Source organism: Rana temporaria, chromosome 4 (genome assembly GCF_905171775.1).
Source record: "Rana temporaria chromosome 4, aRanTem1.1, whole genome shotgun sequence".
Lineage (NCBI taxonomy): Eukaryota > Metazoa > Chordata > Amphibia > Anura > Ranidae > Rana > Rana temporaria.
In genome coordinates this window covers 262,603,271-262,626,740 of record NC_053492.1, presented here as the reverse complement: position 1 = coordinate 262,626,740, position 23,470 = coordinate 262,603,271, and the positions used below count along the sequence as shown (strand labels likewise).

At 41.0% G+C, this 23,470-nt stretch overlaps 2 protein-coding genes and 1 long non-coding RNA gene across 3 annotated transcripts in view; 1 reads left to right on the top strand and 2 right to left on the bottom strand.

The window, feature by feature from the left end:
- The window catches only part of SNX3 (sorting nexin 3), a 41,087-nt gene extending 36,055 nt beyond the window's left edge, over positions 1–5,032 (top strand). The window contains exons 3-4 of the mRNA XM_040350204.1: positions 1,842–1,966; positions 3,795–5,032. Of these exons, the coding sequence (XP_040206138.1) occupies positions 1,842–1,966; positions 3,795–3,900 (231 nt within the window). The 3' untranslated portion in view covers positions 3,901–5,032. The remainder of the gene's footprint in view (positions 1–1,841; positions 1,967–3,794) is intronic.
- An 11,896-nt stretch (positions 5,033–16,928) lies between these two features.
- Positions 16,929–18,149, bottom strand: LOC120935379. Its single transcript, XR_005748445.1, has 2 exons — positions 17,846–18,149; positions 16,929–17,810 (listed from the first exon to the last, which is right to left on the bottom strand). It is a non-coding gene; the product is annotated as an uncharacterized LOC120935379 (long non-coding RNA).
- Positions 18,150–19,694: 1,545 nt separating this feature from the next.
- Positions 19,695–23,470, bottom strand: part of NR2E1 (nuclear receptor subfamily 2 group E member 1) — a 54,021-nt gene continuing 50,245 nt past the window's right edge. Inside the window, exon 9 of the mRNA XM_040350203.1 lies at positions 19,695–20,943. Coding sequence (XP_040206137.1) covers positions 20,781–20,943 — 163 coding nt within the window. The 3' untranslated portion in view covers positions 19,695–20,780. The remainder of the gene's footprint in view (positions 20,944–23,470) is intronic.

The following is a 23,470-nucleotide window of genomic DNA, read 5'->3' as shown; positions in this document are numbered from 1 at the left end:
GGCACCCAGGACTGGCCTATACATATCAATGACGGACTGTAGACTTGTGTCACCACTAGGGATGGGTAAACGGTTCGGCCTAAGCATAAGTTCGGGTGTTCTGGCGAACACCGAACAATATGCGGAGTTCGGTGAAAATTGGAAAGCCGCATAACCCCGTTAAAATCTATGGGACACTAGCATGAAAAATCAAAAGTGCTAATTTTAAAGGCTTGTATGCATGGTATTGTCATAAGTGTTTGGGGACCTGGGTCCTGCCCCAGGGGACATGTATCGGTGCAATATATATATTTTATTTTAAACTGCCGTTTTTTTCCGGACCAGTGATTTTAATAATGCTTAAAGTGAAACAATACAAGTGAAATATTCCTTTAAATTTCATACCGGGGGGGGATGGGGGTGGGTCTATAGTATGCCTGTAAAGTAGCTAATTTTCCTCATGTTAAGAACAGTCCCTGCACAAAATGACATTTCTAAAGAATAAAATGTCATTCGAAACTACTCGCGGCTATAATGAATTTCGGGTCCCGGCAATACAGATAAGTCATTGGGGGAAAAAAAACGGCCCGCACCGACATAAAAAAAATACGTGGGGGTCCCCCAAATTCCATACCAGGCCTTTCAGGTCTGGTATGGATATTAAGGGGAACCCTGCAACTTTTTTTTTTTTTTTTTAATGGCGTTGGGGTCCCCCTCAAAATCGATACCGTCTGGTATGGATTTTAAGGGGAACCCCATGCCAAAATAAAAAAAAAATCCATACCAGTAACCTGGCAGGCCGCAGGAAAAGAGGGGGGGCGGGATGAGAGGGCACTCCCCTCCTGAACCGTACCAGGCCACATGCCCTCAACATGGGCCTCATCCCCACAACTCTTGCCCGGTGGTTGTGGGGGTCTGCAGGCGGGAGGCTTATTGGAATCTGGAAGCCCCCTAACAAAGGGGACCCACAGATCCCGGACCCACAGATCCCGCCCCCGTATGTGAATTGGCAACAGGTACATTGTACCCCTACCATTTCACAAAAAAGTGTCAACATTTTTAAAAACCACAGTAGACATCTTGAGACAAGTCCTTTATTAAAGGAAAAAAAAAATCATACCAGACCCAAAAGGCCTGGTAGTGGACTGTGGGGGGGGGGGGGGGGTTAGGGGCCCATGCTATTTTTAAAAAAAATTTTAATGACTTTTATTTGTATTGCCGCGAGTAGTTTTAAATTACTTTTTTCTTCCTTTAGAAATATAATTTTGTGCAGAGACTTAGACATTGGAAACATGCACTACTTTACAGGCATACTATAGACACCCCCCAGGTACGAAATGTAAAGGAATATTTCACTTTTATTATTTCACTTTAAGCATTATTAAAATCACTGCTCCTAAAAAAAATGTTTTTAAAACTTTTTTTTGCATTGATGCACGTCCCCTGGGGCAGCACCCGGGTCCCCAAACACTTTGACAATAACTTGCATATAAGCCTTTAACATTAGCACTTTTTTTGATTTTTCATGTTTGTGTCCCATAGAATTTAACGATGTTGGTGTGAACCGAACTGTGGGGGATGTTCGGCCCATCCTTAGTCACCACATTGAAGCATTTACTTCTGCGCAGGGACAGACAAGGGGCCCTTGACTCCAAAGTGTCTGTGTTCAGGGTTGTGCACTGAATTATAACACCGTAATTCAGAAGGTACATCATTGGGTTTTTACTTTAACGTCAGTGTTACACTTGCATAAAATGAGTTTGGCTTAAAACATGATCATTCTAAAAAAGTAGGTAACCTTCCTTCCTTTTTTTTTTTTTTTTTTACCCCCCCCCCCCCCCCCCCCTCTGTGTATCATTCAGGTTGTGGTGCCCCCCTTACCTGGAAAAGCTCTTTTTAGACAGCTTCCTTTCAGAGGAGATGAAGGCATCTTTGATGACTCTTTCATAGAGGAAAGAAAGCAAGGGCTTGAACAATTTATAAACAAGTGAGTATGATCCTTTTCAATTGCCAGGAAGATTATCCTGTAACACATATAAACAGATTGCATTGTGAAACACCTTTATACTGAATGAGTTAAAACGAGTCCTCCTTATTGTTGACCTTCTATTTGTTGTGTATAGCTAATTTATGCAGATTGCCTTTTGAAATTGATGGTGCTGAAACAAACTGTTACATGGTATGCCATAACTAATACCGAGTTCGACGTATGCCCTGCTGCTGAAACAATACAGTTCACAATTCTGGGATGATCATTTACTTTGATTGCAGTCTTATAGTACAAGGTTTGATGTGCTGAAATGTATTTAAAACGAAACTTGCTAGTTTGGTTTATGTGCAAGTGCTTCATGTTTAAAAACATTTTTTTTCTGATTTTGGCATTGTATAAAAGTGTAGCATCTCTGAAATGTCTCATTTAAAACAAACAATGCATAGAGGTCTGGCTTTGAATCGCCCCTTATGTTAAAGTGCAAGTCCACCCTAAAACTAAAATTCCTGCATCTACAGACCTACACATAAGACTAACCTATCTAGCCATGAAAAGAAGAAATCGGTTTACATACCTTTTCTGAATCCGCTCCGACCCGCTCTCCAGTGGTGGAAACTCAGCAGAGGACAGTCGACAACGGCTGTAAAATGAATGGTGTGACTTCACCCAAGGAGTTACTATGGGGCTTCCGTTGCTGGACGTGTCCTCTGCGCCCGCCTCTACAGCAAAATATGGGTTTCTGGTCGGATCGGCTACAGAAATGGTATGTATACTGATTTATTCTTTACATGGTTCATGTTAGATTTTAGTTTCAGGGGGAATGTCTACTTTATTTTAACCACTTCCATACTGGCCTATTCTGGCACTACTCTTCTAAAGCCCTTTCTTTTTTTTTTTGCTAGAAAATTACTCTGAACCCCCAAGTATTGTAGATGTTGTGTTTTTGTTTTGTTTTTTGTTTTTTTTAGCAGAGACCCTAGTGAATAAAATGGTGCAACTTTTTAAGTCGCACATTATTTGCGCGCTTTTGGGGGGGGGGGGATTCGTGAATAAACCCCCCCCCCCCCTAAAGTTGGCCCAATTTTTTTTGTATAATGTGAAAGATGTTACACCAAGTAAATAGATACCTAACATGTCACGTGTTAAAATTCCACACACTAGTGGAATGGTGCCAACCTTTGGACACTTTAAAAATGTTTACAGGTTACCAATTTACAGTTAGAGGAGGTCTTGGGCTCGCGCTCTAACGTTCACGTGTGGTGTGGGCTCGACATAAGTATATGTAAACATCCCTTGTAATAGATAAAGGGCATGACAGGTCCTTTTTATGGAGAGATGTGGGGTCTGTAAGACCCCACGTCTCTCCTCTAGGCAGGAAAGGCCAAGATTAAAAAAGAAAACCTCTCAGCCTTTCCAGCTGGCAGTGTTCACATCTGCTGGGCTGGACGTGACGTCGTAACGTCGCACTGGCGCATCCGAAGGTCATGGATACTGACAGAGATATTGCACAGAGGTAAGCCGAAGCACCAGAGGGAGGGGGCGGGACGTCCCTCCTGCCGCATTAAAAACAATCAAGTAGCTAAACGGCTGCATTGATCGTTTTCACAGTGCAGGGGATCGCCGTTTGAAAATGACATCTGAATGATACCTGCAGCTGCAGGCATCATTCAGATATCTCCACTCAAAGTCCAGGACATCCTATGACGGCCTTGGGCTGGAAGTGGTTAAAAGGAAAATGCTGTTGGGATATATACATTTTAGTATTGAGGCTACTGATGTCTTTTGCTGTCAGCTTCTTAAATATTGTTTTACTTTTAACTTCCAGAGTTGCTGGACACCCTTTGGCACAGAATGAACGATGCCTTCACATGTTTCTTCAAGATGAACATATAGACAAGAACTACACACCATCTAAAATAAGAAATGCTTAGCAAAAGGATCAAACTTCAAATTCTTGTGACTGTCCAACATGGTTTTATTCATTATATCCTCTGCATGTTACAATCTGTTATAATACATGTAACAAACTAACCTTTCTTTTTTTAATTTGCTGCTGCTTATTTCAGAGTCCAATTTTTGTTTTTATTAAAGCACATAAATCAGTTCTCTCAAACTCAAATGCTCTCTATGACAGCAAGGACAGACTGGACTCTGCTTTATTCTGCCCTCAGTATGTGTTTCTGTGCTGTGAACCAAATCCAGATAGGTCCATGTTGCACACAAGATGTCTTTGACACTACTTTATTCCTTTTGAGATACTGAATTTAAACTGTGATCAGAGCCCTGTGTTCACAATTGCTTACTTATTTTGACTTGCATATAGAAGAGCAGTTCATGGTCCAAGGAATGACAACAATGTTAGCTGAGTTGTATTCAGTTGTTTACAGGTCTTCCAGGAAAAGCACATTTTTGTAGGCGATGGAGATTCTATAGCCTCTGACGGTAAGAAGTGTCGGCCTCATAGGCCGACTAGATTTGCATTGGAGATCCTTCAAACTGCTTGGTAGTCAATTTTGCCATTTCTGTGTTAATTGGAGTCATATTTAAATAACTGCTAAAATTGCTTTTGCATTTTATTGCCGAGGACCTGGAGGAAGTACTGTTTCTACTGAGGATAAAGATTTTGTTTCACTAATTTACTGATTGATTGTAACAGAATCACACTTTAGTTGCCTTCTCTTTTTTTTTTTTTTTCTTCTTCTGTAAAGGCTCCTTTAACCTTGACAGTGATGTCGCTCATGTGAATTCTGTTTTTAGCTAAGAAACACTTGTCACGAGTCATTGGAATTGTCTTACTCATATGTATGTAGAATCAATTTTGGCAGCTAACTAGCACTAACCTTGAATCTTTTTTTCCCCCTGTATATCCTCATTTGTGCTCCATTACTGTGCTAACCTCTACCACTGTGTTTTCAGCTTTTCTTAATGTGTAATCTCTACACATTTGTGTTAATTGCTTGCACAAGACTTTATATTATATGGGGAAATTACTTTATACAAGTATAAAACACATTTATATGACTTGCTGAAATTTTTTGAAATAAAAGTATGAGACTAAAATAATTCAGTTATCTTGTATGCATTATTATGTCTAGAGCTGGGAGATGCAAGAAAAAAAATCTATCTTAAAGTGGTAGTAAAAGCGGAGCTCCACCCTAAAGTGGAACTTCTGCTCATCGGAACCCTCCCCCCTTCGGTGTCGCATTTGGCATTTTTCAGGGGGAGGGGGTGCAGACACCTAAGACAGGTATTTGCACCCACTTCTGGGAACACACTGCGGGGACCTGCGAAGTAGTGCGTCACAGCAGCTGCCGTATTTGTAGCCGCTGGCTTTTAATATTTCATTTTTACATCGGAGATCTGCTTTTTTTTTTTTTTTTTTTTTTTTTTTGCTAGTAAGCCTATAATCAGGCTTGCCTGTAGGTACAGTAAATATCTCCTAAACATACATCATTTAGGAGATCTTTACTTTTTTGTAGCAGACGGTGGGTGGCGTCACTGGCGCAAGTGCATTGTGTGCTGTCAATGGATTGCATGCCGAGCCATTGAAAGAGCTGTGGCTCCTGTGCCATTGCAGCTCGGCCATTCAAACAGCTAGCGCCCTTGAACCCAGAAGGAAGACCGAGTGAATATGGAAGCCCTTTCACCAGTGGCAGTGTGCCACTGGAGGATTTAATTTCAAGTCTTTTATACTGTGCTAGTATGCAAGGGCACATCATGCTCATAACTTGCAGGGGGAAACTATAATTTTTATTTTTGTACTAGCACTTTAATTGTAGAATTTCCTTCCACCAGAGACTCCTTCCACCTAGCACAGAAAACTCCCAAGTGCTCCCAGAATTTGTTGACGATTATTTAGCAAGCTTAGCTCTGCTGCAGAAATAGACCTATTATGACAGACACCTTGCATGCAAGGTACCAGAATCTATACTGTATCCTCCAGGCCCTGCCTTCACATCAGAGCGGTACAACAGGGACTGGCTTAAACTAGAGACTCTTAAAAGGTATGACTACACATCATTTTTTCTTCATAGCCATACACAGCCAGCTAATCAAGCCATAGTTCTTTGCACAATGCGAGGTAGTCATAAAAGGACTTGAAAATGTTTAACGACTGCCCTGAAGCTAGACCGTGGTGATCTTCTATTAAAAAACAAACACTATCAGGGGCTGAGACCTGTCATGTAGTGAGGAGATTCATCCTGATCAAATGGCATGGAAACAAGTTAGCTGAACACGTCAGGTGAATAAAGACAATAAATATATAAACTACCCCAGACACTTGCCTTAAAATGATCTAGGATAGACATGACGAATGTTATGGCTCAGCAGAAGCAGTAGGAAGTGCATTATTCAAAAGATTTAATAGCGTTCCTAAGATACCTAAACGGGCCTATCAAACTCGGGGAAACGGGAACTTCAGGTAGACAAAGGGCACTTGCTTTCCCTGACCCAGCCAGAGGTGTCAACACCACTGTACAAAAGCTATCCTGTAACTTACAAGAGTAGTGGATAAACATGGCTTGAAATATAAAAAGATCCTGGTATGCGGTGCCACTTGTATCGGAAGCCACATTCTCTTCTAAAATGCAGAGCCATTAGAGCAGTGTTTCCCAACTCCAGTCCTCAAGGCACACCAACGGGTCATGTTTTCAGGCTTTCCATTATTTTGCACAGGTGATTTGATCAGTTTCACTGCCTTAGTAATCACCACAGCCGTTTCATCTGAGGGAAATCCTGAAAACATGACCTGTTGGTGTGCCTTGAGGACTGGAGTTGGGAAACACTGCATTAGAGAGAGTAGAGAAACGCAAAGCCTTCCTGAAGAACAACATCTACTACAATTTTCTGCTAATCGACATCTCACTTTGCCATTGTAAGGTCAGTGTAAAATGCACAGAAATTGACAGCTCAGATCACAGCACAGCTTTACACCCTGGGTCATGGACTTTACAACGCACTCACTGCACTAGTGAGCATGTCAGGGCTAAAGAACACACTGTTACAACTACACCAGAGCTCTCTTCACAATGCACAGGGGTCTGTAAAGGAACCATAGGTGGCAGGGCCCTACCCAGCAGGCCAAAGGGACAAAACCATGAATCCTTCTTTTTTTTTTTTTTTTTTGCGTTCTTGATCAAAGTAACACGTTTTTGGTCAGCTCAACCTTCTTTGACATATTCGACATTAAAGGTTCTAACATTCCCTACTCCTAAGGAACTTGTGCAGGAATAGTGGAGTTGACGGGGAGGTTAGCAGCTAACTACCTTATCAAGTATATTGATGGACAAACTTGCCTGTTCTTGCCAACTCTTATTGAATGCAAGCAGATTCCCGATCACAGGCTTGAAATCCCTACACCGGATGCAGCTGTTCATCACCCACACTTGAAATGCATAGCGCCCTTGATACCTGTACTTGATCCTCAGACTCAAATAATCCTACTCTTTTTGGGAGAGAGATCTTGCGAGTCCATAAAGCAAGAGCTCAAATTAATGGTCCCCACAATGCTCCCTATTCTCAGAGGTTAGACCTAGGATGGGTCATTATAGGAGAGTTCTATCTAAGAAACCTGCACAAACCTACCTCTGTTAACAGCATGCTTACAAGTACAGTGGGGAAAATAATTATATTATCCCCTGCAGATTTTGTAAGTTTGCCCACTTACAAAGAAGGGTCTAATTGTTATCATAGGTGTATTTTAAATGATAGAGACAGAATATCAACCAAAAATTCAGAAAAAAACACATTATAAACCGAGTTGCAGTTCAGTGAGTAAAATAAGTATTTGATCCCCTACCAACCAACAATAATTCTGGCTCCCACAGACTGGCTACAGTATGTGCTGATGTGGTATACAGATTAGTCCTGTCAATTTAAGAAGGTGTTCTTAATGACAACTTGTTATTTGTAGAAAAGACCATTAAATCTTTCTTCCCATTATCAGCAATGCCACAACATACACTACCCACTTGCCTTGTCCCTTCATAGGCCACTCTAGTGATAACCTTGCCTCTAACCGCAACCAAGACCATTTAGGGTGCACAACCTTAAAAAAAAAAAAAAAAAAGATGAGGGGACAATCTGGTGGGACTGTCTATTGAGGACAAACTCTTCTTAGAAATAATGGAGCAGGGACTAGCCAAAAATGACACAACACCTCTTTCCCTCAGACCACAGAGGAGATGTCTACCTAAATAATAACAGACTTTCGATGAAAGCCAGAGATGAGACCAGTTATTTTCCTTCATGGAAAAAATCTTTGAGAACGATCATTAAGAAATGGTTCCTACTCTTAAAGACTGAAGTGCTGGTACCCACCGATATTTGGAGTATAACACTCTAAGAAGCTGTGTCAGATGCCAAATTCAAGGGTGTCTCCCTAAACAATGTTCTCTTGACAGGTCAAGACCTCAATAACAAACTTCTGGGGGTGCTCATACGGTTTCCCAGAGACTCTGTTCATAGCTGACATTCAACAGATGCCCTATTGCTTCCTTGTCAGATGGAGAAACTTCTTGGTTTAAAGATAATGACCCTTCCAAATACATGAAGTACTGCATAAATAGTACATAGCCCTTCTGCAATTCCTATCTATGGACTCAGACATTCTGCTCAAGAAGGTAAACCCCAGTATGGCTCGGATAGTGGGCAATTCATAGAAAATGACTTTTATGTCGATGACTGTTTAAAATCTCTTCCTTCCAATACGTCTGCACTTGGTCTCCTAAAAAGAGCTCAGCAAGTTTTTGCCTGCTTCAAACTCAGGTTTCACAACACTGCTTCCGACAGCAAGGAGTTAATAGAAGCTTTCCCTTCCCAAGATTACTCTAATGATCTAAGATTTAAATTTAGGGACTGACTCTTAAAGCAGAGTTCCGACCACAATTTCACTTTTTAAATATAAATTCCCCTGTAATACACAAGCTTAATGTACTCTAGTAAAGTTAGTCTGTAAACTAAGGTCCGTTTTGTTAGGTTGTTACAGCATTTAGACACTTTATAAAATAGAAATTGACTGGGGCCATCTTAAGTGTGGGCATCATGAAGCCAGACTGTATGACTTCCTGGATTTCAGCCTTGCAGATCTCGCACATGCTCAGTACTGCACAAGCAGTGTCAGATCAGGTTTCAGCACCTGTGCTGTCCAAGTCACATGATTCTTTGAGACTGGGGAATGCACAGACTCCTGGAAAGTTACACCCACTACATTCCCAGGAGTCTGTGCGGTGTAGGTTAGGAAGCATTAAGCACCTAGGTGCAGGAAGTGGGAAGATTAACTATTCTGCCTAGCAACAACACTTTGAAGGCATTTAAAAAAATTTTTGTAAAGGACTAATGACATTTTTTTAAAACTACTGATGTAATGTTATATTTATGGGTGGAACTCCACTTTAACCTGTACAATGCAGTCTTGGTCTGCTATGGGACTTGAAATCGGATCCTGTTATCTTCCAAAAAAGCACAGAGGAAAATCCTGCCTGTATGATCCATTAGGATTTGAAGCCCCTGTCACCATTCAAGGTAAAGAAAAACTATCCACAGCCTGAGCACACACCATACCTAGGCTAGAACTTTGCGCTGCTGTATTAGCTGTTGAGCTGGCTGAACTTATTGCATCAGAAATGGACATTGGCCTTAAAGGGGTTGTAAAGGTTCGTTTAGTTTCTAAATAGCTTCCTTTAAGCTAGTGCATTGTTGGTTCACTTACCTTTTTCCTTCGATTTCCCTTCTAAATGTTTTTTTTTTCTTTTTGTCTGAATTTCTCACTTTCTGTTTCACCTCGGTAAACTTCACACCATCATCCGAGCGGTGTTTAGTCAGCCAGAATAGTTTACCGAACAGCTTACTGAGGAGAAACAGGAAGTAAGAAATTCAGACAAAGAAAACAAAGAAAAAAATAATTTAGAAGGGAAATCGAAGGAAAAGGTAAGTGAACCAACAATGCACTAGCTTAAAGGGACCTATTTAGAAAATAAAAAACAAACCTTTACAACCCCTTTTAAAGATGCTGATTTCTACACTGAGAGCACGGTGGTGTTAGGGTTACATCTATATCGAGACTAGATGCTTCTGTTTAACAGAGTGCTAAGGATTCCGAGATCCACCAGTCCAACACAATGGCACTATGCATCTCCTGACCATAACCCTGCAGACCATGCTACAAGATCTGTCACTGCATGTCTCCTTTAGGACACAACATGGTTTACAGGACCTGCATTCTTCACAGAACAGATCAGTCCTGATGGTGTCACAGTTGCGCTAGTAGATCCTGATTTAGATGTTGAAATCCACCCTGAGATCCCCACACTTCAGTCAGCTTAAATTCCATAGATTTAACAGATTGCCAACATGGAAGTCACTCGTTCAAGCTATCACTTGCCTCATCCATATAGTTCATTTCTTTAAATGCCATCCATGCAAATGACCGACTCTAAAGGCTGGCACCATTGTCAAAAGATTAGTTCAGCAATAGAACTCCAGCAGTATTAAGCTTTCATTGTCTGCATGTGAAACTTATGCCAGGAAGATTGACTGTATCTTAAGCAAAAAACTATTTTACCGCTGACCGTGCTTTGCAAAAATTTGACCATTTATAGTTTTTTTTAAACGGGTGCTTTATTTCACTTTACCATTGTACAGAAAAAGAAATACACAACTTGACCATTTCTTAATCATCCGAGTAAGGATGGAAGAGTCATAAAGGTTGATGTTAAAGTTCACGGGAACAAGGAAGCAAAGTTGTTCCTCAGACCTGATCTGGTCTTGTTTTTTTTCTGAGGACCCAAATGGTGGTATCCATTGATACTAGGCATGGAGTGTTCTGCCATCAGCAGGGAAATTCATTGTTCTCTCTGCGATATTAAATTTGGACACTAGATGGAGTGCGGAATAACTCCACTTTCTCAAATGGGGTGCCGCGGCAAAAGTATAAGAAACTTGGGCGGTCTCAGCCTTTTTCTTCTTCCTTTTTTTTTTTAGAGAGAGAGATTCGAAAGTGAGAAAAATGCTATTTTACACAGTTTAAGACATTTTGCTTTTTTTTTTTTTAATTGAAGTGTATTTATGTCGTAGTTTCGATCTGTGAACTCTGCTTATAATTACTGAACAGTTCAGTATTCTGTAACACAGAATTCTCTGCCTTACAAACTACTGAACTTTGCATTACAAACTACTGTTTGTAAGGGAAAGACAAATGATTGCACCCCGAGAGCTCAGACTCCATTTTAATAACTGAAGGAGAGGAAACCAGCCATCATCCCTGCAACAGATGTTGCTGGACTAAAACTGCTTTCCCTGCAGGCAGCATCGCTGGTGAGCATGGACCTTTCGCAATCTGAAGCCTAGTTCCACCATTGTGTTTGTTTCATACATTGATTGTATATATTTCTCCTCTGTTTTTCCCAATAGTTTCATCATTCCCCTGTTTTTGTCAATAGTTTCAAGATTACAATCAGTCTTGCTTATTACAGGATAGGAGGGTTTAGCTGCATGCTGAGTTACACACAGGGAAACATCTAGCCAAGACAGAACCACCACTTTAAGTCTGCAGGAGAGGAGGGCTTGAAAGTATGACCATGGGTGCAAGTGAGCCATGTGAAAGGTATGACCATAGGAAGTGTGTGCAGGAGAGGAGTCCTTTAGGGTATGACCGCAAAATGCAGGAGGGATGTATCAGAGGGTATGACCTATCAAAAGACATGTAAAAACCTAAGTGTGTAAATCTGAATACCTATTTAATAACCAAGGGATTGGGTTTAATAGTCTTTTACTGGCCGCAGCTATTTCAAAACAGTGGTCCAATCTCATAAATTAAGCTAAAGCGAAAATAAGACACAAATTACTTTACTAAAGAAGTAGAGGCACTTTTTTTTCAAGCACATGATGGTTTTATTGACATTAGACACAGCTTCACCTTATTTACTAAGCTCTATAAACATTTGCTAGGCAAGTAGCAGGGATGAACAAACTGAGCAAGTTCAGTTTGAAAAAGGTTCAGTGAACCTACAAAAAGTCTGCTAAACCTGAACATTTCCTGAAACAGTTCAGCATGAAGAAGATCTTTTAAATCTGCCTTAAGGTCAACATTAAATATACACAATTTCCTTAACCAGTTCCTGCCTGACCTATAGACAAATGACAACTGGCCGGGACACCCGACACGTCCTCCCTGAACACGCTTCACGGGTCGCACTGTGGCACGATCTGTCACCTGCTGTTTCCACCAGACAGTGGGTGACTGATCAGTGTACCAGACGCTGCCGGTACCATGTGATCGCTGTGACAAATTACAGCAGTTTCATGACAATTGTATACAATAAATGGTTGCTTATAATAGTGAAAATTACTGCAATCATAGTGTGTAAAAATAAAAAATCCTGATCACTTCCCCAGAGTAGTGCAATGTTTCTTCCCCAGAGTAGTATTTTACTATGGTAACACTGTATCGCTCTGGTCACAGTATGTAAAAAAAAAGCCGATAATGTTTTTCATTTATGTTTATTTTTTTACATACTGTCACCACTCAGTGGCCCTGATCACCGCCACACAGTTATATTATGATGCTGTACTGCCCTGGTGACAGTTTTTTTTATTCCTTCATCTTCCAATAAATTGTGACAAAAAAATACAACTTCAAAAAACTTGCCATGCCTCCTACTAAATATTTTGGACTGTCTACTTTCCCAAAAGGGGTCATTTGGGGGATTTTCCTACTGTCCTGTCTTTTTGGGCTTCAAGAATTTATCTAGGCTGTTAGTATTATTATTATACAGGATTTATAGAGTGCCAACCGTTTGCAACACGAGGACAGATAGTACAGTTACAATACAATTTAATACAGGAGGAATCAGAGGGCCCTGCACATTAGAACTTACATTTTAGGAGAGTCAGTACATTTTCAGATATAACATAGTTTGTGGACATCGAGTCCGCAGTCACGGAGCTTGCGGCAGTCGCGCGTGCCCGCACGGCGGGAATTTTAAAGGGACGTAAATATATGTTACTTTGCCCAGCCGTGCCAGTTAAAAAAAAATGTCACGAGGACCCTATTAATCTTCATAAGACCTTAATCCAGATGTGAAGCCTGTCTGGTCAGGAAAGGAGGGCAGTGATCATGAGCCTCCCCCTGAACAATAACAGACCACATACTCTCATACCATTGGGAGAATACCTAGAAAGTGGGGTGGGGTGAGGTGGTCACATCCATGGTTGATGGGAACAAGAGCCTCAACTCTAAATCCAATGACCATGAGGATGTGGGGATCTCCAGGGGGGAGACTCATCACTATCTGAAAGCCTCCCTTGGCATAAAGGGTCCCCCATATTTCTGCCCCTCTCCAAATTAATGAGTACAGATCACATAGTTCCCCTCTGTAAAAAGTACATAAAGTTCCCCCATGTAAATCCATCAATCATGTCATTCAGTGATGTAGATCCACGTCAATAATGATGACTCCTCAGCCTATGATTCTGACACGCTGCACCTGTTGCAAATGACAGATCCTCCTGCTGACGGCTGTATGTCAAAAACCGACTGGGAATCCTGGGTGACCTTAACCAAATATGGCCACGACTTGACACATTGTCTCCCCATGTTCACCTGCCACTGCTCCTGTTGCAAATGACTCACATTGGCTTACTGTTTAGTGATATCACTGAAAAAATATGGATCCCTGCTGGTTTGTGTACAAACAGAAGCTGGACGAAATTGGTCATTGTACCGCTACAAAATGAGACTTCTGGCTGATGTTTGTGCACATAGACTGTACACCAGCCAGGGGTTCAGGTCAGTAACAAAATAACAATTATGGGCAGTTTTCCAAATTGCAAATAGACCAATATTAATATCCTGCTTACAATCATCTGACAAAAGTAGGAGATTCCATTAGGAAAAAATGCACCCCACCATCAATGCACTTGTATAAATGTACTGTTGTGCTCTGTGTTTCCTAAAGCCTTGTACACACGTACGGGTTTCCCGGCTGACTTTTTACCGCTGGGAAACCCGAGGGGAAAGCTCAGAACCTGCTCAGTCAGTCTTTCCTCCTACACACGGCTGGGTTTCCCAACAGGAAAACTGCCATAAGAGCTTTAGTCGGGAATCCCGGCTGTGTGTATGCTCCCCCGCAGGCTTTCCCCATAGGAAAACTGCAGGGTTAAAAACCGCCAGGAATCCCGGCGGGAAAAAAGGAAACATGTTCTTATCTTTCCCGCTGTGATTCCCGGCAGTTTTCCTGTCGGGAAAACTGCCATGGAGCATATACACGGGCAGTTTTCCCGGCCAAAAGCTGTCATGGCAGTTTTCCCAATGGGAAAACTGGTCGTGTGTACAAGGCTTATCAGTAGTGCAGGTATTTGTTGTTTTTTTGGAGGGGTTTCGTTTTCTTCCATAATGCTTGTTAAAGAGACCCTGTCACCTCCTCGAAAAACTGCAGCTAATGGCACACAAAAAATCAAATGTATACTTGAAATGTTTTTTTTTTTTTCAATAAACGTATTTTATTCTCTTGCATTGAAACATGGCAGAATTTTTTTTTTTGTTTCAATAGTTTTTTTTGGTATTTTAAGTTTCATGCCAGAAAATTTAACAGCACAGGGAAGTGTCAGTTCCCCAGCATAGCCCCCTCCATTCTGCCATGTCATAGCCCTCTTTTTGTTGGGGGGAGTTACTACTTTCTGTGCTGGTCTAGCTTCCTCTCACTTCCTTACATAACCTTCTATGTAGCTGCTGAGAATGAAGAGAAGAATTTGTAGCCTGTTTACACTTGCAGTTGAGTGGTAAAAATAGGCGGTAAAATTTTTATTGCCCCTTAAGCTGCAACTGGTTTAAGCTAAAGCTGGAAAGGGGCAGGAAAGCCCAAAACATATTGCCACACTGACTCCGACTTCATTATGCCACTCTGGTACCCTGACTCCACCCTAATGATCTCCATGTGGTCCACAGCGGCCCTTCTGATTCCTGGCAAGAGGCTCTCTACATGAGGTGCCTGAGTGGGGGAAAGCCTGCCATCTAGTGGAATTGAAATTGCATGCTGCTTTTTGGATCACAAACACTGTAAGTGCATATTATATTTGTGTTTTTATGAGAGCTAATAAACTAGTACACTTATAGTGGCTCTGTTTTTCTTTCTTTTTTATTTTACATATATGTTACATTACTCACTGTCCACTTTCCACCCAGCAACCTTACATCGCTCATTGTCCACTTGCCACCCACCAAATTTAAATCTTTTGCGGGCCACTTTCCATCCCCAAACCTACATCACTCCCCAGTCAACTCTTACACCAAAACTCACATCACTCACTGTCCACTTCCTACCCCATCAAAAAAAAGAATGCATTACAATGCATTGCAGCACAGATGCACAACACATGCCATTCTGTGCTAGATATATGTACCATAACCCATTGGTGTAGATGGGCTCTAAGTGAACTTACTGTGGCAGTTACAAGCTTGCCTAAACTAAGTCACTCTCAGAACCAAATGTGTTGTGCATCTTTCCTGCTACAATTGTGCACGAAAAAACAGTCTTATTACAAAGACTTCCCCCCGATGATCAAGAAAGAAGGAAGGGAGAAGGAAGTGAGGAACCTTATGTTGAAAATTGCCTAATTGAATGTTTTACAGCACAAGCAAAGCAATCCTGCAGTTATGCTTGATAACGTGTCAAATGGTAACTTCCTGGCCCTTTTCTCACTGTTTCACCTAAAAAAGTAATCACAAAGGGCCAGATTCTCAGAAGAGTTACGCCGGTGTATCTACTGATACATCGGCGTAATTCGAATTTCCCGCCGGCGTATCATTATTTTGTATTCACAAAACAAGATACACCGGAATTAGGCTAGGATCCGACTGGTGTAAATCACTTACACTGTCAGATCCTAAATGCAATACAACGCTGACCGCTAGGTGGCGTTTACGTTCAGGTTTCATTTGTTTATGCAAATGAGCCTGATACGTCGATTCCCGAACGAATTAGCGTCGCGTAGCCGTCGCTTACGTCGTTTCCGTAAGCATAAGGTTACCCCTGCTATATGAGGGGTAACCTTACGCCAGTCCGCCGTATGCCATGTTAAGTATGGTGTCGGGTCCGCGTCGGCTACGTCGTTTTCCTAAGTCGTCCGCGAATACGACTTTACGTGAATGACGCCCACGTCGGCGTCATTGACGTTTTCCGTCGAGAACTGGAGCATGCGCACTGGGCTATTTTAAGCCCGGCGCATGCGCAGTTCGATCGGCACGGGGGCGCGCTTAATTTAAATACAAGCCGCCCCCTTTGAATTACGCGGGGATACGCCCGGCCAATTACACTACGCCGCCGCAAATTACGGAGCAAGTGTTTGGGGAATACTTGCTCCTGTAAGTTGTGGCAGCGTAGTGTAAATAGCTTACGCAACGCCGCCGCAGGATCTACCAGAATCTGGCCCAAAGTCTGACTTGTTAATCAATCTAGTAGGCTTTTCTCCATATTTATCACAGTGATAATGCACAACTTTATTCATTTATTGAACCAGTACATTCCTATTACTTTCTGTGTACTTATTATCAAGAATTCACTGTGATCTTTACTCCCCAAGCATTTGTTAAACATTTTCTAGGGAACTAGGGACTTATCAAGCTGTAAAAAGTATTACAACTTCTTATCACTGTTTTTTCACTGTTTATTCAATGTACACCTATATCTGTTTCAGTTTATTTTCAGCAGTTCAGAAAAAAATGATGTTTCTTTTTGGGAGACCACCAAGATTGTGTAGCAAAACAAAGTAAAAGGGAAAATAACGTCTGTTGCAAACTTTCAAAACAAATTTCCACAATGCCTATAGCTGCAGAGATAAGTGAGAACTTGTTTTAAACTACTGTTACTGCTTGTTCAGAATATATAAATATCTTTGTGTACAAAAAGCATGAATATTATTTGTAATACAAATATTTATGTAAAATAATAATTGAAAGCACCCAAGTTCAATATATTTTATTCTCTGTAAAGAAATGAAAACAACTTTAGATTCACAATTAGATGACACTGTACAAAGAACATTTTTACTTTTCTATAATAGTTGAAGTGCTGCTGATTTCCTTAGTGCTAGAACCTAATCATACACTGAAAACATTGAACAAAAAAAATGCTATTAAACTGTTTTAAATGTAGAGTTTCCTTACTCTTAGGGTATGTCAGTAGGTAATTGGGGCATGTTTGTTCTACAGACCAATGACATTTTATTTGCATTTGGATAAATTCGGTTAAAGTGGAACTCCAGGCAAATATATAAAAAAAAATGGGTGTTACATATTCATTTAATTATTTTATCATTATGCTAGTGTAGCTGTCTGAAATATATTATCTATACACAATTCAAACTGCAGAACAAAAATCATACTGACTGTTTGAGGTTCTTTACTTAGCAATGTGATCATCTTCATTTATTTTCGAGCGGATGGCGCAGATTACACAGTAAATTACAAAATTGCATCAGAAAATAGTGGTGTCACTTTCTATGCAGTCTAGCAGAAGTGTTAAAATCACAAGAATGGCTGCATAGAATTACAAATATTTTGGCAAAAAAACACTCAAATATATTTATTTAATCCATGTATTTAGCTTTTTGCCTGGAGTTTTTTTTATAGTCTGCCACTAAAATGTACCATTCTCTAAAATGGTCTGTTAATTGTGGAATGTTTCATGTTCAAGAATCTGTAACAAATGTCCAATTATGTCCAATAGTATAAATATGTAATTCATCGGATGGATTTCTTCTGGCTTTCCTGCATTCCTTCCAAAATGTTCAAAGACCTATAATGTTGCTTATGTTATTAAATTATGAAAGCTGGTCTGATAACCTTAAAGCTTTTGGTTTTTGTTTATTTCTATTAACCTTAAAGCTCAATTAAAGTCTTACCATGATTTTCACTTGCCTTAAAATACATTTATTTCACAGTGAAAATGTGCTTGCAGTCCTTTCACTTTTTTTTTACTTTGTGCTGGCATAGAGAAACTGACACTCTCCTCATGACAAATATCCTCATGCACACTTATAGTGTGGAGAAGGTCTGTAAAGCCTGGTACACACGATCGGATTTTCCTCGGACAAAGCGTAGGTCCGAAGAGCGTTGGCCAGGAACTTATCTTGCATACAAACAGCAAAGAATTGTCGGCCAAGAAACACGAAACTACGTGTTTTTTCAACTCTTTAGCGCCACCCCTTGGGCAACTTCTGCTAATATTGTGTTATGGTTAGCATTGCTTCTGAGAATACGTGTTTTTACTTTTTTAATTTTAGTCTGAAGAACGTCTGTACACACGATCGGATAGTCCGACAACAATTGTTCGATGGAGCATACAAACGACCAGATTTTCCGACAACAGCCTGTCATCATACAATTCCTGTTGGAAAATCCGATCGTGTGTACGAGGCTTAAGAGTGCACTGGACAGCAATGGTGCTTATTGGACTTTGCAATTGTACTTAGATACAGTTTACAACTTCTTTAACTGGAAATTAGAGGTAGAACTATAACAATGGTTGTGGTTAGTACAATGCCTGACTGAATATCATATTTTGGTGACTTCAGTTGGGGTTATGAGTGAAGTATGTACGAATTAGGAGGTTTTACCAGAAAACCAAAGGAAATAATAATCATCCATTGACTGTCCTTTAGTTAAATAGTGAACCAGATCCACATAATCTTTTAGATCTCAAAAAAGGCCTTTTTCCATAATTTGATTGCACAGTATCATTGTAAACAGACCCAAATACTGCATATTTAGAGTCGGTTCACACAGCAGCGGCACGACTTCGGGGGCGACTCTGCAAGTCGTCCTGAGGACGACTTCAGTGGTGATTTGCAAAACGACTTCTGTATAGAAGTCAATGCAGGTCGCCCCGAGCCACCCCCGAGGTCGTACAGGAACCTTTTTCTAAGTCGGAGCGTTGCATTGCTCCTATTAGAACGGTTCCATTGCATTGAATAGGACGCGACACGTCAGGCGACTGAGCCGCCTGTCGTGTCGCCCCAGTGTGAACCGGGTCTAACTGCGTGTGTGTGTATGTGTATATATATATATTTATAGAAAAAACAACGGGACACAATCTCCTATGCAATTATTTACTGATTTCCCTTCAAAATATGTAAATTGTAACAATACTATTGTACAGTTACGAGCATACCATGCTCTTCATCAGGCTTTGTGCCTATATATATATATATACACATACACACTATATTACCAAAAGTATTGGAACTCCTGCCTTTACACGCACATGAACTTCAATGGCATCCCAGTCTTAGTCCGTAGAATTCAATATTGAGTTGGCCCACCCTTTGCAGCTATAACAGCTTCAACTTTTCTGGGAAGGCTATCCACAAGGTTTTGGAGTGAGCCTATGGGAATATTTGACCATTCTTCCAGAAGCACATTTGTGAGGTAAGTCACTGATGTGGATGAGAAGGCCTGGCTCACTAATTCATCCCAAAGATGTTCTAACAGAGGTTTAGGTCAGGACTCTGTGCGGGCCAAGTTCCTTCACCCCAAACTCACATATCCATGTCTTTATGGACCTTGCTTTGTCAACTGGTCCAAATCCTTTGGTGGAGGGGTTTATGGTGGGGTTGTTTTTTAGGGGTTGGGCTTGACCCCTTAATTCCAGTGAAGAGAACTATTAAGGCATCAGCATACCAAGACATTTAAGACAAGTGCCAACTTTGTGGGAACAGTTTGGCGATGGCCCCTTCCTGTTCCAACATGACTGCGCACCAGTGCACAAAGCAAGGTCCATAAAGACATGGATGACCGAGTTCGAGGTAAAGGAACTTGTCTGTCCTGTCCCCAACCTGAAAGGACACCTTTGGGATGATATAGAGTAAAGATTTGGAGCCAGGCCTTTTTCTCCACATTAGTGCCTGAGCTCACAAATGCGCTTCTGGTAGAATGGTCAAACATTCCCATAGACACCTAAACCTTGTGGACAGTCTTCCTAGAAGAGATGAAGTTGTTAAAGTTGCAAAGGGTGGGCCAACTCAATAGTGAACCCTACAGACTAAGACTGGGATGCCATTAAGGTGGCATTTTAAAAATCCAGTTGGTCACAACCAAAGTGACTTGTATTACCAGCAGAGCAGAATAAATGATTTGATAAGATGGTCTAACCATTGAAGTACTATAATGGTAAAAGCTAACCTCTTTATTGTTGTAAACACATCACAGATGTGATCCCATATTTTCAGCACCTAACTGATTCATGTAATCTTGTGGCAATTAAGTATATTATGGTGTGGTGCAAAGTGGAAATCGCTGCTCCAGTCAAGTTGTAGCATTGATGCGGTTGCACACAATGATGTGGTTTGTCGATAGGTCACAGGTGGAGCCAAAGATGCATCTTGCCTTTTTATGCAATCTAGCACAAAGTGTCCGTAGTCATAACAATGCCGATCACATACTGTTCTATATGGGTGATTATTTTTTCTGTCTCTGAAACTACAGCCATGGAAAAAATGTGAAATAGTTTATAGTACAAAGAAAGGATAGAAATGCTTGTTTAAAATGTAGGAGTTGATCTTGTAAATTTCCACACCACACACAAAATCTTGAAGATAACATTCATCCTTTTCTGTTGGGTTTGTAGAACCAAAATGGCTATAAGTGTTCCATGTGGCAAATAGTATTTTGATATTATGCACATCAATATGATGGCTGTTTTAATAAAAGAAGGTCCCCTTAATATTGTCTTCACAAGTCTCATCACTCTTGGAACTCATTTGTGATTGAAACAGTATTATTCAAGTCTAAAGCTTGAGAAATATAAAATTTCCTTCAGATATCACTGGATTTGTACATATCTGAGAGCAGTCTTGTGATTGGTACATTGCCTATTGTTTTCTTGAAAAATACTTCTTCTATTGTTGATGGGCTGATAGACCGTAATGCTGGTAGAAGCAGTAGGAGTTTTCCAAAACGGCAGGGCTGGGTTGGATACCTGTGGAAAAAAATCAAAGACTAATTAATATTTGCTTTTTTTTGTTCAGGTTTTAAATATAAGAGTAGGGATAACATCTGGTTGGAGGTGGCCCAAAATTAAAACTAGTTGATGAAAAGTAGTGAGTAGTCAAAATGCATCACAATAATCCTTTGCAAATCCCTCCAGGTGAATTTTTATATTATTTAAATAATGAGATACCCATCAATAATATTGCCTCCTCCTTCCCTATAACAAAATTTGTAACCAACTGCTACGTTTCTATAACTACCGTATATACTCAAGTATAAGCCGAGTTTTACAGCACATTTTTTGGTGCTGAAAATGCCACCCTTGGCTTATACTCGAGTTACCTTTTTGCGCCTGATCTCTCGGACTTTGGGGACTGGATAACAGCCGTCCGTAGGTCTCCTGGACCCAAAACTTGGCACACATGTAGCCCCAGTTCTCATCTACAAGTGTATTAAGTTTTCTATCTGGTGGACCTACAGCCGGGGAGCCCTGATTTTTCAAAACCGGGCACCCCTTCTTTATACTCCCATGTTAAACGTAAGTCTAGTCATGGACACAGTGAGGCATGGGCACAGTGAGGCATGGACACAGTGACGCACAGTGAGGCATGGGCACGGTGAGGCATGGACACAGTGATGCATGTACACAGTGTGGCATGCACATGGACACAGTGAGGCATGGGTACAGTGAGGCATGGACACAGTGAGGCATGGACACAGTGATGAATGGACACAGTGTGGCATGCACATTGACACAGTGAGGCATGCAGGTGGACACCCCAGGCTTATACTCGAGTCAATATGTTTTCTCAGGTTTTTGTGGTAAAATTAGGTGCCTCGGCTTATATTCGGGTCAGCTTATACTCGAGTATATACGATAGTTATTTATTTTTGGTGCTCTATTGGGCATCATTAGGCATTTAGCCCCAGTGCATATGACTCTGGAGTTTAGGTGCGGGTATTAGGTATAGGTGCACCATCCAGCCCCACTGCTGGCAGTCTGTCAAATTTGTGAGGCTGACAGCTGCTGCGGCTGGATGGTGCACCTCAGCGATACTTGTGTTTAAGCACTTCAGCCCGGGAAGATTTGGCTGCTCAATGACCAAGTCATTGGTCATTGAGTAAAAAAAACACAATATTATGTACTTTTTGCTATAATAATTATCCCCATTTTTTTTTAAAAAAGCAATTTTTTTCCTCAGTTTAGGCCGATATGTATTCTTCTACATATTTTTGGTAATAAAAATCACAATAAGCGTATATTAATTGGTTTGCGCAAAAGTTATAGCGTCTACAAAATAGGAGATAGATTTTTGACATTTTTATTATTTGATTTTTTAACTAGTAATGGTGGCGATCTGCGATTTTTATCGCGACTGCGAAATTATAGCGGACAGATCAGACACTTTTGACACATTTTTGTGAACCATTGACAATTATACAGCGATCAGTGCTATAGAAATTCACTGATCACTGTGAAAATGTCACTGGCAGGGAAGGGGTTAACACTAGGGGGCGATCAAGGGGTTAACTGTGTGCCCTAGTGTGTGTCCTAACTGTGGGGGGAGGGGACTGACTATAGGAGATGACAAATCGTGGTTTCTAGCTAGTAGGAACTCATGATCTGCCTCTACTCACAGAACAGGGATTTGTGTGTTTACACACACGTCCTTGGTCTGCTTGTTGTGCCCGCGATCATGCATGGCTGGCGGTCATCGTCGGCAAGCGGTTAATGCAGTATGCATATGCAGTATGTGGAGGTGCTGTGCTGGGCTGGGCTGTTGCGGTTACATGTGGTCTGCGGTTGTAAGGCCGGTTGGATGTACTGCCAAATTCTCTGAAACGCCTTTGGAGGCGGCTTATGGTAGAGAAATTAACATTCAATTCAAGGGCAACAGCTCTGGTGGACATTCTGCAGTCAGGATTGAACGCTCCCTCAAAACTTGCAACATTTTAGAATGGCCTTTTATTGTGGCCTTCCTAATGCCTAACGGTCGTTTTTTGTGATGAAAAAAAAGGACGTTTTTAAAAACGTCATTTTAAATGACCGTGTGTGGGGGAAAACGTTGTTTTATGTCTTCTGAAAAACGACAAAAAAAAATTCGAGCATGCTTCAATTTTTTGTGTCGTTTTTCAAAACGTTGTTTTTTGTGTCACAAAAAATCACTGTGTGTAGCTAAAACGACATTTAAAACAACGTTTTTAAACCCGCGCATGCTCAGAAGCAAGTTATGAAGCGAGCTTCAATGGAAAAGAGTGCTGAACGTAACCGCGCTTTGCTAGAGCATTTTGAAAAAACGATGGTGTGTAGGCAACGTCGTTTTTGAAAATGAAGTTTCAAAAACGTTGTTTTTTTACTTCACAAAGAATGTCGTGTTTTTTTTCATAAAAAAAAACGACCGTCTGTACGCGGCATAAGGCACACCTGTACAAAATTCATGCTGTCTAATCAGCATCTTGATATGCCACACCTGTGAGGTGGATGGATTATCTTGGCAAAGGAGAAGTGCTCACTA